This window comes from Aythya ferina (genome assembly GCF_964211825.1).
Source record: "Aythya ferina genome assembly, chromosome: 1".
NCBI classification, from domain to species: domain Eukaryota; kingdom Metazoa; phylum Chordata; class Aves; order Anseriformes; family Anatidae; genus Aythya; species Aythya ferina.
Genome location: NC_140296.1, coordinates 143069934 through 143085686, shown reverse-complemented (window position 1 = coordinate 143085686; position 15753 = coordinate 143069934). Strand labels below are relative to the sequence as shown.

At 41.5% G+C, this 15753-nt stretch overlaps 1 protein-coding gene across 3 annotated transcripts in view; it reads right to left on the bottom strand.

The window, feature by feature from the left end:
• The window catches only part of KDM5A (lysine demethylase 5A), a 48163-nt gene extending 33076 nt beyond the window's left edge, over positions 1-15087 (bottom strand). For 2 of the 3 annotated variants that reach the window (XM_084528206.1, XM_084528207.1), the window contains exons 1-8: positions 14753-15087; positions 12914-12991; positions 11722-11844; positions 10771-10941; positions 9775-9909; positions 4541-4646; positions 3909-3997; positions 736-894 (exon numbers count right to left, since the gene is read on the bottom strand). In XM_084528206.1, the coding sequence (XP_084384332.1) occupies positions 736-894; positions 3909-3997; positions 4541-4646; positions 9775-9909; positions 10771-10941; positions 11722-11844; positions 12914-12991; positions 14753-14920 (1029 nt within the window). In that variant the 5' untranslated portion in view covers positions 14921-15087. Of the gene's footprint in view, positions 1-735; positions 895-3908; positions 3998-4540; positions 4647-9774; positions 9910-10770; positions 10942-11721; positions 11845-12913; positions 12992-13243; positions 14599-14752 lie in introns of those variants that run through there. The other variant, XM_084528208.1, reaches the window with a different exon arrangement.
• Positions 15088-15753: the final 666 nt, after the last annotated feature.

Below are 15753 nucleotides of genomic sequence, written 5' to 3'. Positions count from 1 at the left end.
CAGTGACAAAATTACAGCTTTAGAAATGGCAAGCTTTTTTTATATGAATTCTACATCTACCTATCTTCTGAGCTTGAAAAATTTGTTTTCTTAAGGCAAATACCAAGCCAATAAACTGATGTTTGCTGCCTTTAGGCTGCTGATCAGTCGTCACTTTGAACATGGTATTTTTTAAGCAAAGAAATTCAAACTAGCTTCCACTTTTAGAGTTTTCTGAGTTGCTTTCTGAGTCCTAACAAGACCTAAAATAGCTAGTTTTTAAATTAGTTCTTTCACTTTCTGCAACATGCTATTCTGAACAATGTCATAATGACTTCTCAATAATCAAAGCTCCCTGCTATGCCCAAATCACATGCTTTGATTACTTTGTTGCTTAGAAAACCTCTCATCACTGTGCTGAAACACCTATCACAACCCTCATTTTCACTTAATTCGCTGCTACCAGCTCATCAAATTGAGTTTCAACTCTTAAAATATAAAGGCTAGAGTTTTAGCTTTCATGTGGCAGTGTCATAAACAAAAGTTATACCCAGGCTCTGGAAGGAATATTTCTCTCTCCTTAAAGCTCATCAGCCAAGAACAGCTGGAGATTCACAGTTTGTATCTTGACAAAGTTCCAAACAAAAGTACAGCTCCTACTCAGATGGAACAACAATGAGAGCTGAACTGCAGCTCTTCTGATGTTTCCTGGACCACAACCATACATAAAAAGCTCACGTAGTTCTTCAGCCATACCTCTGCAACACACTTTGGACACCTCCAATCACCTTTAGGTACATCAGGTAAAGGAGGAATCAAGCAAAAGGTGTGATAGCTGTCATCACATCCATCGCATAGTAGCAATTTGTCTTCATTATTTCCTCTGCCACAGAACAAGCAAACATACAAGTCAACCTGCATAGAGAAGAAAAAACAAAAAAATTTGTTATAAAAGTTTTTTCACCCAGAACCTGCCTTCCTCTTCCTAACAAAGAAAAGATGTAATCCTGAAGTTCGATATGAACATCAACACAACCTTCTCTGGTTGTTGAGAAGCACCGATAACAATTGATCGTGCTTCAGTCGGGGTGGAGGAGAATAACTGGAAATAGCTGCTGGAAATAACTATCCAGTTCAGTTGGGTAATTGTTTTTTAGATAATTCAAAGTAGCATCTCACTTGTTATCCCAAAACAACAGTAGCAAAACAGTAGGTTACGTTTTTTAACACTTCATGCTCTCCCTCTCTTTGAGCTTCAAGCACTGAGAACAATTCAAAGTGAAATCACTACGGACAGTTTTTGGAGATATTCTTCAATCACGTGCTGTTCCAGAAACATCCATGCCATCAATTGCAACAGAGCGGTGATTATGTTTGCAATGGACAAGAAAAGAGGACACAAGAACTAACCTACACATTTAAATCAAATTCCAAGGGGAAGGGGAGGAAACTGATATAAAGGTAGGAAACCCTTTCTTGCTTTCTCCAAAATAGAGGATATAAATTCCAAATGACGGAAGTATTAAACCCAACACAACAGAGAAAAAAAATAGCAGGAGTCTGCCCAAGATCACCTCTCAACAAGAACACTGACTGGGAGATGTGTCTCAGGGACGTCATCAGGTTTCAAATTTTCTCTGCTATTGCTTCATGCACTGTCCAAATGACTTTTAATTTAAACATTTAATATAGAACCAAAGATCTGTGATGGAATCTAAATGAAGAAATTGTGTATTGCTTTACCACAACTAAAAAAATGTCTTCAATATAAACATCTAACAATAATATGAACTTTACAAATAACACTAAATTCCGCTAAATTCTCCAAATTCTGCCAGTACTACTCTCACAGTCACTGAGCAACTCAGGTTCTGTGTATTTTCCTCACACGGCTCAAAATCCTCCAGAAGGGGTGGGTTTAGTTTGGGGGGGGGGGGCTAGGAAGGATTTGTCATTTTTTCTTTCTGGTCAGGCTGTCATAAAAACATGTGCTTTTCAGGTCATTAAACTCACAGAGTTATGTCAAACACATGAAAACAACCCCATCTGAGTTATGCCAGCCTAGTTAAGTATGCAACTTCCTAGCTACGCAATAAGAAACTTCTCTAGGGGAAGATTGCTTAATAACTATCTTAAGAAACAATGTTAGAAAATAATGCAGCTCTATCAAGAAACTCAGCATTTTCCCCTTTTTAAGGACAAAAAAGACCTGAATATGGAAGATCACATCTATCTTAAATGAGTTAACAAATAACTAGTTACTTGCCTTGCAAGTATATAAAAGGGAGAAAGGCACCTTAGCAACCTATCTAACATTTCCAGGTTCTCATCCCAAAACTGAAAATGCATTAAAATAGCAGTTTTAATAGGAGGCTATCCTATGATATTCACTAGTTGAACATTACCTGCTGCTGCTAACACCTTCTTCCCTCAAAATTCATATGAACTAATGTAACTTTTTGTTAACCCTAGTGATGATTTGTCAAACACAAAGACTGCCTTGAAACACGTGTTCACAAAATGCAGACCTGTGGTTACACAGTAACCACAAGTAAGCCTCCTAGCCATGGAATTAAAACACAGTAAGACTATAATGATACATGATTATAGATTTCAGAAGGGGGGAGGAGAGGATAAAAAGAAAAAAGGTATATGTTATTTATTGCCTCTCACAAAAGCATAAATGGCTGAGGGAGAAGTATAAACAAAACTGCAGCACAGTATTTTTCAGACAAGTTATATAAGGCTGATGTATCACCTGTGCACTTCAAAACTGCTTTCCTTGAAGGTCTCTCATCACATTAAAAAATAAAAAAAAGGCATGGAACCAAATGGTACTAAGTCACAGTTATTTCAGAAGACTCTAGTTAGAGGAATTCCATTCCAAAATAGCAGTTCTGTTGCTACAGTAGTTCCATTTTCTCTTTTAGACAGGAATAAACAGAACGTATACAAATATAGTCTTCTATACAGAAACAGATGCTGGATAAAATATTTTTAAATGAAAGCATACTTTAACAAAATGGTTGCAATACTTACACTGCCTAGGAATACCATCTACTCAGTAGTGACACAGTTTAAAAGAAAATTCAAGTCTCTTAACTTAGCTACAATGGCACAATGATCTGTTTAAGTGTCCAACTTCTCCCACATTTTCTTCCCCAGAAGGCATTTTCGCATATAAAAATATGATTACTGGAGACTTCTGGCTGCCTTGGCCTTCCATGGTCTAGCTTAAAATAAACTTTTTTAAGTGTTCTTGGGCTGAGAAAAAAAACAGCTAAATTCTTAGTGAATGAGTTTATTTCTTAAGACGTTAAAAGCACGTCTTCATTCACTGTTGTGTAGACATGCTAAATTATTGCACTAAAATTGAAAAGTATCGTGCTACTAAAGATATTAAGAACAGCAATACACTACTTTTCCATGGTCAAACATCAGAGAGCTTAACATTTCATTTTTCCCCTTGGGTTCTCTCCTCATTTCCTCCTGCACCGACTTATATAATGACTAGTTTAAACTCAAAACAGCAAAGACAAGATAAAAACAGCTAAAAATGCTAATATCAAAATACTGGAGCGCATCACACGTTTGATGGAAGAGAAGTTGTATTATTGCTTCACAAAGGGGAGCTCAATTTGCAATCGAGCTGTTGAAGACATGCAAGAAGTGCACAGCAAAGGAAGTCCTCAAATCTGTAATCAGCAAGTACCTTCATGTTGAAACACCCTTCCTGTCTGGAAGATTAAAACTAAAACCTATGCATAAATTATCTTCCAAAATACTGTTCATTTTTCCCACACTAGCTGTATCATATTTGGCAGTGTCCATCCACTTATTTATATGGGAGGGATTTTCAGGGGGAAAAAAACAATAAATCGAGGATTTTTTTTTATTACCTGAAACCACAGTAATAGAATCAAACTTACAAAGTTGACAGAAAGAGTTCCTTTGCGTTGCCTCATCTGCATTCCAAATGCTTCTGATCTGGTTCCCTTGCGTCTTCGTGTCACCTCATCTTTAAGTAAAATAAAGTTAAATGTTATTAATATCACACGACACAACTTGCAAAAAAAAAAACACAGGTGTCCAGTTGGGTGTCCTGCCTTTCAGATCAGAAACTACCCGATGGTCCACAGAAAGACAAAATGCCTTGCTGTAACCTCACCACCTAAACAGGGATTAGGAACATATATTTCGCTTAGCCTCCCGGTTCATCCCAATTGCCTGACAAAACAGAGTGAATTACACTCATAATTTGTGCACTTAGCTGGTGGGATCAGTTTCAGAATCATCAAATCCTGTTTTCCCTTTCAGTCATTCAGTTCATGCAACAGCTGCTTAATTGTTATGGTTACTCTGTAGTACATAAAGAGATGAAACTTTGCCAAGTTACATGAAGCACCCTGTAAATCTTTCTCATGAATTAAAATCTAAAATACTTGGCTTTTTTTTTCCAGTTACAATGATTTGCTTACTTCTTAATGTTGTCTCTGGAGACATGCAGAAAGATTTAATAGCCTTACTACTTTACAAAGCAATGAGCCCAATATTTAATTACCCTCTTTATCCTTTGCTCCCAACGCCAGTCCCATCATCTTGGGTCCAGCTCCAAAGATCTGCAGCTTCTTGAGTTCAGTATTTCTACTCATCTCTCCTGTCTCCGCCTAAAAATAAAAATAAGACCACATCAGCACAAACTAACGATGCTTCTCCTCCAGCTCTCCCCGTCATTTGCTTATTTTTCAATCTCGTAACACCCAACATCAGCTCTTCAAACAAAAGGCAACAGAGGCATGAAAAGACATGATTTTCTTTTCCTAAAGCCAACGAGTGAATGCAGATGGAGTAAAAGACAGCATTTTTATCCCTCCAAGACTGCCATAATACCATGAAGTGCTTGGAAGGGAACACAAATCATGTTTCAACAAGAGTTTTTATATGCTTCCTTGAATAGACATATGGCACTAAGTTCCAATCTATTTCCTGGGTTTACTCATGATGGCAAGCTATAACTGAGATCACAGCTACTCTCTGTGCCTTTGCAACCTGAAAATCAGAGATGAAAAGACCTATTAAGTTAGATGACACACCTCCAGGGACCTGTAGCATTCCTGAAGCATTCCGTTCAAGTGAACTTCTTCCTGCCCCCATTAACAATCAATCTCATTCTCCCACATCACATCTGCTAACCTAGCAGCACAAAGAACCTCAATTTTCTGGTTTTATCTACAACACAATCACCTTGGTATTTGTATTTATGTTGTCGCCTTGCATGTTGAAAACCCTTTCTAAGACTGGTAAAGCCACCAAATTGTCACCATTCACAATCTTCCTCCTGAAATTAGCTGATCTTAAAAGATCTCAGCAAGTCTATCAATTTAGAAGATCAGTGTCTAATTCTGAAGTGGCTATCTTCACATAACCTACTCATGTTATTTCGTGTTATTTTTCACAGAATTGAGACCTGATTTGTCCCATATGACAAATGGGGAGAGAAATATTCACAGTTTTCAATCAAAACAACCAAAATGACCTCTCCCAGAAAGTGCTTAAAATAAGAAATTCAAGTGTACTTTTTGCAAAGCTGGAAGTAGATCCATTTCCATTTAATCAGTTGTTGTTTTCTGTTGCCAGAACACACTGAAAGAAATCTCTTTTCCTAGTCATTATTACCCAGGGAAATTTCAGTGATATTTAGAGGCCCTGTTCCCACTGAACTGCGTATTCAATCTTGCCAAAGTGATTATCGCTAATATTCTTATTTTGAATATTTATGAATTCAATGTTACTATTATTTTCAGTTTATATATATATATATATATATATATTTATTATTTGTTTGTTAAGTCCACTCTGAAATTGCACCCCAGCTAGCAAATTTTTCCTCTTAAACTCTTCAGTATTTGGCTAACAAGTCATAAGGAAATACAGACTTATTTTTGCTGTATGGAAAAGCCTACAACCTAGGCTTGTTCCTATTTGAAATTTGTTCATATTTTGTCCGTTTTCTCAATGAATAGAACTTGACCGAATCAGCCCACATCACACATCTCATCACAGTATGATTTTCCATCACTTGAGCAACATTTATTAATAATCTCCAAAATATCCCTCCTGCTATTGTGACTTAAATTTCTCAATGACACCCAAAAAATAATTTAACTATTATATTTACTAAAATTAAATCACTGATGTTCTACCATCCTCTTCAGTTTTATAGCTTTGATTAAAACTGCATTGCCTAAATACTATTTTCAGAACACCTTTGACCTTATTTATTTGGATTCCACTAAAACTAAGTGGATATAATCCATGCTCAGGCCAAAAAAAAATTATACTATTAAAAAAAAAAAAAAAGATTATATATTAGAACATAAGCATTTTTTTTAAAAAACAGATTCCTGTATAACCTTACAAATGCTGCAAGGCTGTTGATATTGTAAGTTGTGAAAACCAAAAGCATTCACAAGGCTTAATGAGGAGTCTTTCCACGGTATCCTTCACAATAGTATAACAACACCCAATTCAAAACCATGAGTACATAAAAACAGGTATCTTACATTCCTTGCCATCTTTTCATTATTAATAGTACAAAACTTCATGTTCTTGCATTAGTTTTTTTGTAAAATGAAAAGCAAAATTAACTCGATTAAATCGAAATTCTTTTTCCTGAAGGGTGCTTGATGAAGATATCTTTTTTACTTTCTCAACAGAAAACACAATACAAAGGCTTTTCTTGTATAAGGGCAAATCACGTAAAATGATGAGAATAGTTGCAAACAAGAATTCAAATGTGTGTTCTTTGCCCATTTGTCAGCATCTCAGAGTTCTTTTGTTTTACTTAATTATTGCCATCAAATAAATCTCTCAAATTAAAAAAAAAAATAAAAAATCGCTTTATTGTTGTTCTAAAACCATCCACAATTGTTTTTAGTTTTTCCCAAATTTGCTCGGATATTAATATCCTTATTATTTATCCAAATTGATCATATTTGACCAGACAGCACTTAATTATCTTTTTCTTCCAGCACTGCATTTCCTTACCAGAACTCATCATGATGTAACCTCATTAGACAAATCCCTTGTCAGTTAAAATACATCCTAAAAGATAACTTGTGAAGATTTTTTTTCCCCGTAAGATTCCCTTAAATTTAACTTATCTTGAAGGATATTCCCCTGTCCCAATCTGAATTTGCCTTTTTATTTTTGTTGTTTGTATCTTTACAAGCCTTTCGTAAGTATTTCAGTTGCCCTTCTCCACATTTTGTTTAATAGCTTTCTTCAGGAGAAAGAGAATGAAGCGTTCCATTTATTTTTGAACAGAATGTCTCATACCTAAATTGTCCTCTTTCTCTTTGGAAATAAAATTCCTCCTTCCACGAAGGAGAATTGTCGTTCCCTATTTTCATTTTTTGCTTTAAAAAAATTAAAAAATTGCTTTTCTAAAATGTGCCATCTCCTACTACTGAAGATCTGTTTATTTCAGTAATCTCCAATTACTATATTTATATAGTAATAGGACACATGAGAACGGTGTCAAGCTGAGGCAGGGGAGGTTTAGGCTGGACATCAGGAAGAGGTTCTTCTCCAAGAGGGTGGTCGCACACTGGAACAGGCTTCCCAGGGAAGTAGTCACTACACCAAGCCTGGTGGAGGTTAAGTGTTTGGACTGTGCACTTAGTTACATGGTCTAAAATTTTGGGTAGACCTGTGTGGTGCCAGGAGTTGGACTCGGTGATCCTTATGGGTCCCTTCCAACTCGGGATATTCTGATTATGCTTTCTTACTCGTTTCCAATTCACATGCAAAAAGACACAGAGCACCTTTGGAAAATACTTTTAGATCTTGGAAAGTCTTCTGAGATGCACTGTTCAGTGTAGTTAGCAATAAAATGGCATTTATTTAGCAGGTTGTTGGTGTTTTTTGTTGTTGTTGTTGTTGTTTTTTTTACATTGTTTTTAGTCTTTGCTCTGAAGACTATTGAATTAACCTCTGGTAAAATTCCAGGTATGCACTTCAAACAACATGAAGAGCACTGTCCAGAGTGAGTTACTGAAATCTTGAACAGTTTCTAAGCATTCCCCAGATATCTATGCCTCTACGGTTTGGGGCAACTGAGGACAAATTTCTATTTCTAAATACAGTTCCAGTGTTGATTTTACATATTTATACATAGCCAAATAAGTATTTCTTGATTGTGGTGGAAGCTACGTGAGTAGGCTGAGTTTTTCCTGTATTTAAGAACTCATTCTCCCTATTTTAGTAACTGTAATGCTTAAATGATAATGTGGCTGATGGCCTTTTAAAAGGCATTTAAATATATATATATATGCTGACTTTTTGCAGATCATTCCAGTAAAAATCCTCTCTCTCACTTCTTAAATGCAGCACCTTTAAGTGAAATGAAGTAGCTGTGCTGTACCCAGGATCACCCCAGAAGGATTTTTCCAATAAGAAATGAGAGGTATCATCATTATACTAAAATCAGCAGGAGAAAAGATCCCACGGGACATTAATAACTTCATAACGCTTTTATGCTAGTGTGACCTCTTTCCTCCTACATGGTATTATCCTAGAAGATTGGGTCAAATCCAAAGCCGAATTCCACCTAATGAATGGCTGCTGTAGCTCCTGCACCATTCTGCTTTCCTGGGCATCTCGCTAACAATATAGGAGTGGAGAGATCTGGTAAGATCACAGCCTGGGACTGCTTGCATGAGGCACTGTTTTATGTTTACAATAAGTAAGGTCAAGTCAGTGTCGGTTAGTAGAGGGAACAGGCTAAAAGGGACAATTTTGTCTGAGTCAGCCATGATGTCAGAGAAAAACATGAAAGTTTATAAAAGGGCACTCAAAAAATCTCAGTGTCAAGAAAAAATAAATTTGTAAAAACAGCATTTGACAAAACATTGTGGCATTTAAACCAAGTCTAGAACAGCATGAAGCAAGGAGTAAGAATGTTACATGTAAATCCACCTTTCACCCATGTTCCACCAACTGGCCAGCAGGGAGCCACTAGAGCTGATCTGAAAAAGCTTCAGATGCTGCCTGCAACAGCAGTCTTTGTGAAAAGGTGAAGGCCTGCTTTAAACAGTGCAATAAAAGGAATGAAGCTGTCAGCATAAGCCTCCAAGACTGCTTCCAAACATGTATCATATAAAGTGGCAGTCTTTTCGTTGGAATTGAGACATAGGGGGGTGCTCCCAGGATTTAATATCACCTAGTGGATTAACAGATGTTCCTGTAATACTGGTAATGCAGATGAAGAGAAACCAACTCTCAGCAGAAAGCCTGTGGAATTTGCATGCCATCACTGAGCACCCACCCTCCCACCCGTTTCATTTCTTCACAAAAATGGTTAGTCCCAAGCATCACACTGTTAACTTTCACAATTAACAAAGAGTTATGCACACACAATTACAGTCAGGTAGCTAAAAGACATATTAAGAAAACAATAAAGAAGTGTCAAACTTTGCAAAAGCATAAGCTTCAACATCATTTCACAAATGGCTTTTTATCTGCTTCATTTGCACGCACACTACCAAGGTACATAGCCTACTTGTAACTAAACAGAAAGCATCTTTTAGATGTTTTTCAGTGAACAGCACATCTACCATAACAAAACCAAGCCTCAGAGAGACATCTTCCACTGGATTTTTACTAAGCAAAGACTGCTGCTTCACGGCACTTTTGAGCAGGCTCCCACAGGCAACCTGTTGATGCACTTCCAGTGCTGCTCCGCTGGTGCAAGGAATAAGCATCCTGTCTGAAAGAGCCAAGCAAGAGGGGTACCTGGGACTTGACACGCCTGGTTCTCTTCAGCACGACGTTCATTCTTGAGCCTTGCTTTGGGGAAGCCTGGGCATCTGAGCTGAGGTCCTCAGCCTCAACTTTTTCCTTAAGGTCCAAGTTTGGCTTTTGGATGCCCTAGAGGATCAGAGCACAAAAGGACATCAGGGTGATTGAGCAGGCAGCGCTAATCGTTCCACTGGCTGTGGACCAATTCACTTTGTTTAAAAACAGGTCAATCTGTGAAATCACATCACACGTGCCATTTGTACAAGGGGCTATTAGTCCTGGCACCCTTCTCTTATGAAGAAAGGCTGAGAAGGTTGTGGTTTGCTTAGCCCAGAAGACTAGGCTGCAGGGAAGTGGACTTCCAGTACTTAAAGGGACCTACAAGAAAGATGGGGAGGCTATCAGGGAGTGTAGTACTAAGGACAAGGTATAATAATTTTAAACTAAAACAGGGAAGATTTAGAAGAGAAAGAAGTTATTTCCTATAAAGGTGGTGAGGCACTGGCACAGGCTGCCCACAGAAGCTGTGGCTGCCTCATCCCTGGAAGTGCTCAAGGCCAGGCTAGACACAGCTTTGGGCAACCTGGGCTGGTGGGAGGTGTCCCAGGGCAGAGGGGGTGTGACTGGAGGGTCTTTAGGCCCCTTCCAACCCAAACCGTTCTATGATTTTTTGAATCTCAGCCACCAGCTTATCAAGAGAGGCAAAGACAGCTTTCTGATCAGTCATCATCTTCTGCCCTATTTTCCTTCTCTGTAGGGTTGGCTCCAGACTTATAAAGAAATTGCAACCAGAAAAATAACTACACAAGGTCACGTTACAATTTCTAGCACTATTCTGTCACAAGTAAGCATGAGGGCAGCTGTGTGTCTGTCTACAGAGCTGCAGCTTCTAAAAACGTAGGCCATGTTCTACTTCCATGTGCAGTAACAAACAGCATTCTAGGGGCAGTTCGGATCCCATCTTTACACCCTGGAAAAGAAGTGTCTCACCATAAGGCTGACGCCAGACTGGAAGAGCTCATAGGGGTACAGGATCCGTTCATAATGAGACTTGAGTAACGACCCCGTGCCTTTTCCTGGCAGGTAGCCAAGCCGACTTGCCACTTTAGACCATTTCTTCTCTTTAGTGACTACTTCAAAGCCTCCTTTGCTGGCAACAATCTGAAACACATAAACAAAACAAAAAAAAAAAGTTAAGGGCTTTGAGCTGCTCTAACCACCTCTTTACATTTCTGTTTATCAAAGAGGAAGAAGTCTTGACAGGGGAATGGAAACCGGTGCGTTAGCATAGAAATGCTACAACTTCCATATCTAAGTTCCTCACCTTGCTAAAGAAATCTACCTCTTTATACTAATGATCCTTCTCTTGCAGGCAAGTTTATAGCAGTATGTACATTTTGCCAGGGCAATGGCCACCTCCAGCAAAGGCTTTTTATTTGTGTACAAATCTAGAAAAACAACATAACTATAGCAGTATAAGATTTTTAGCCAGCCTTTAGCATAGGCTGTACTGGAAACAGATTAAAACAATTGTTCCAGAAGCTAACAACACAAACTCTCAAAGATGCACATTTACATCACGTGGAAAATCTCTACTACTTTCTCAGAGACCGCCTCAAACTCCTGCAGCTCTGCCATACATAAAAGAGGCCAAAGGCAAACAGCAGACAGACAGACAGCAGGATGTTCAAGCACTAAAGTTCAAGGCAAATACAAGCTGTATACAATTCAACTGAAGACAGCCGATGTAAATATGCTTGACACATCTGTCACAACCTTGTGATTTATAAAGTTTCTTTCACTATGTTTTTTTTTCCCCAATGAGATTTAATCTTCACGTTGAGATTAATGCCACAAAACAAGCCCTCCCTGTTACTTGGCTTCCCAAGCTAGAATGAAAAACAAAATCTGTCTGACCAAATCCAGCAACTGCTTGCTCACCTTGCTCAGACCATAGAGATCCAGTATTTTTCTCTCCACCACAGGGATTTTTAAATTGGACCCTTGAAGTTCCCAAAATTTTGCTAACTGATCCAAGAAGTCCAGCTTCACTCTTGTCATTGCCTGCAATCAGTAACAGAAGACAAATGCATGTGTCCCAAAACAAGCATGACGGTACCTTATAGTCCTGGGAAAACACATCGTAAGTTTTTATAGTGTTTACATTTTCAAAGTGCAACCTGGCAAGCCAAATATTTCATAGGTTTAAAAAAAAAAGTAGAAATAAAAATATTAGTAAGATGAAGGATCTTTATAAACATAAAATTACACGTTTTTGCTCTCTGCATTTAAGATCCCATAAGCCAAATTCCTACCTAACAATTTCTCATTTTGAAACCAAAATGCCTACTTGTAAAAAAAAAAAAAAAAAATCAGCATTCCAGGGAGAAACCTAAGAGCAATTAATAAAGCCTATGAGGGTAAGGGGGGTTAGAAACAGCTTTTCTGTATGCCTTCACCATGCAGAAGGACCTCCTCCCTTGAGTATTTTTGGAGTACTCAAATCACTTTCCATAAGGAGACCCATTTACAAGCCAAATGATACGTAACGTTTTGGTATCTGAACAGAGCAAGGCTTTGAGAAATGCTGTAGGGAAAAGGAAAACCAGAACAGAACGGGACTCACACGGCTTTCAAAAAAGCTCCCGTACATTTCTGAAACGTAAAATTAACCAAGCATAACCAGCCCTATAAAAACAAAGCAGTTAATTTTAATGCTGAAGAGGCATTATCACGATAGTTGAATATAAGGTTGAATATACACCAGGGGCTTCACAATAGCAGTAAATATTTTAAGAAAAATAAATCAAACATCGCCTGTGGAGCACTGAAGGCTAGACACTGGCTGCTCTTACTACACAACATGGTAATTGACATTCATTTGAGACATTTGCAGTTGAATGTGAAAGACTCTTGTGGTTATTTTGGGTAATAAAATAAAAACCAGACATTTCTCAAAGCCATGGAGAGTTATTTTATATGAAGTCTGCCACTGCCAAGTATAAACATTGATGTGGTCTATGGGTTTCTAAAGTCTCTCCATCCAGAAACCTGCCAAGATGCAAATCTCGAGCAAAGAGACCTACAGCTTTCAGCGCAAACACAAAATTGTATCAACAGTGGAAAAGCTCACCTCCAGCTCATTCAGGCGCTGAATTCGTGGAGTGAAACGAAAACTTTGTACTTCACAGGCAAATGGAGGCTGCCAGTCCTAAAAAGACAGAAAGACATTTCAATGCTTAAAGAAACTTTGCCAAAAAAACGCACAAAAGCCCTAGTAATCACTTGAATAAACAAGGTCCTACTAGTAAATGAGTTTCACTACAATTTATAGTATCTTCTACTTTTATACAATTATGATGTTTTTAAAATATTGTTCTTTCATCTAACGAAAATTCTGTGGGAAGAGATCCTCACAAAGTTAAAAAGAAAATAAGGCGTAAAGCATTTCAGTATGACCTACCTCATACTGAGCTCACGTACGAGAGATCCCGTTGCTCGTTGGCATTTATTTACTTAAAAGAAATGAAGTTTTATATTTCCTACACAACGCAAAATTCTCACTGTCAACAGCGGCAAACACCAAATGAAGCACGTTATTAGGCATCTAACTTTTTTCCTCTTTGTCTCCAGTCATATTTCAATAGAGATACTAACTCCCAGTCAGGAGTCCAGGGCTTTCACAGAAACACAATCCTAAATAACGCCATTCTGAACAGTCAGTCGCTGGTTCAATCGCATGTGCCTCCCAGCCTCATCTCTCAAAACTGCGCTCTGACATCAGAACAAGTACAATTCAGCTCTTTAGTACCTTTTAAGAAAGCTTAATTTATGGTGATAGCCCACCGGGCAGTAAATACAACAAGAGGAAGGACACAACAATCCAGATGGACAAGCCACGCTAAGCACGTATTATCTGTGCTGCTGCAGAAAATAAAGGCCCCAAGTACAACTGTAAAACATTTATAGCTCCAAATAACGGCAAAGAATAACAAATCAGCCAGGATGGTAAACACCGCCTGATTTAGTCCTCCTTGCAGGTCGCAAATCAACCCGCCGCACGCCTCCAGCAGGACGCTGCAGTGCAAATGGCTGGGCAACCCCGGGGAAGCAGCACGGCTGCGTTCAGCGGCGAGGAAAGTTCCAGTTATTCTCAATGAACAGCATCTGGCTCGGTTTCTCGTGGCCTCCCAGCCTAAGCCATTCTGCTTATTTTAGAAGGGGCAGCCCCTTTCTAAACTTGACTCGGAGGTCAAGTTTTCACCGTGTCATCAAAGCAACGAAACGGGTTCCAGCAACACGGAGAAGGCAGGAGAGGAAGGATCATGAAATCTAATCAGCAGCCCCCATAACAAGCTGTGCTTTGCTCTTTCTTCCAGCGTTCTTTTTCTCTCTCCTCTGCTGTTTTCAATCTCCTGTTTTATGGCTATATTTAAGGGTTGTTTGTACTTTAATTACGAAGGGCTCTGACTGCCTTATCCCGTGTTGCCTGATCTTCTTGCCTAAATGCTTTACCGGCTCGTAGGGCAAGTCACCATGAAATAATGGCTCGTGCGTCGAGGCAGAGGAGATTCCAAGCTTTACCTTCTCTGCTACCAAGCATAAACATGCAAATCCTGCGCATCCACGGGCTGGCCGCACCTCCACTAACAGCTCGAAGCCTGTGTTTATAAACAATGACCCACTTACACCAAACACCCTCCTCCTCCTCCTCCCAGCGCAAACGCCTCATTCCTCCCCCAGCACCGCTGCAGCTTTTTTTTTTTTTTTTTTTTTTTTGCTTTTTAAAGGGAGCAGAGCACCGAGCCCCGGGGCACCGCCGTGCCCTACACCCCCACCTCCTCCAAAGCACCCTAGAGACAGAGCTGGGCGGCGGAGCCCCGCACAGGGCCCCCGGCAGGGACACGAAGCCCCTCGAGGGGGGGCGGCCCCGGGGCTCCCCCCGCCCTGCCCCTTGCCCGGCGGGCGGTACCTTGGGGGGCCGGATCTTGCAGATGCCGGTTTTCTCGGCCAGGCCGCGGATGCGGCCGATGAAGCCCAGGGGGTCGCTGAACTCCTCCCAGCTGGGCTCGAACACGGGGCACTCGGGGGGGGGCACGAACTCGGCGGCGTAGCGCGCCCCGCCGCCGGGCCCCGACATGGCCGCTGAGGGCTGGGGCTGGGGGGGGGGTAAGGAAGGCGCCGCTGCCTGGGGCTGGGGATGGGGCCGGGGGCGGCCCTCAGGGGCTGTGCGGGGGGCCGGGGCGCATCCCCGGGCGGCGGGGCGGCGGAGGCGGGGCGGGGGGGCGGCTCCTGCCGGGCGAAGGCGGCGGCGGCGGCGTCGTGGCCCCGTCCCCCGGGGCCGCCTCCCCCCACCGCAGCCCCTCTCGGTCGCTTTCCAGCCCGCCGGAAGTTACGCGAAGTGCGCCGGCACTCCCACCCGGAAGGAGGAGGGGGAGGGAAAAAGTAGGCTTCCGCGCGGAAAAGTAGTCCCTCCGCCGCGCCCGGCCCTCAGCTCCCGGGGCTCGGCCGCCTCCCCGAGGGGGAGGGGAGGGGGAGCGGGGGGGGAGAGCCCGGCCCGAAACCGGCTGCGGGGAGCGGAGCGGGGGGAGGAGGAGGAGGAGGCAGGGAGGGGGCCGCCGCCGCCGACTTCCGCCGCGGAGGAATGCGTGAGGGGAGCGCGGCCATCCGCTTCCGGTGCCGAGGGGCCGGCTCGGCCCATTGTCTGAGCACGGCGTCAGGGAACGGCCCGGCCACGCCCCCCGCCCGCAGGCCACGCCCCCTCGCCGCCAGGCCACGCCCCCCCAGGCAGCCGGGGGGGGAGGGGGTGTGGGGGGGAGGGGGCGCCCTGAGGCGGGAGGGGGCGGCCGCCATGTTGGGGCCTGAGGGGGGCTCGTGTGGGCAGTCCTGAGCTTAAATGTCCCGGTGCTAACACGTATCTGCATCCGTGTGCATGACACATACATGTACGTCCACATGTAACACGTATCTGTA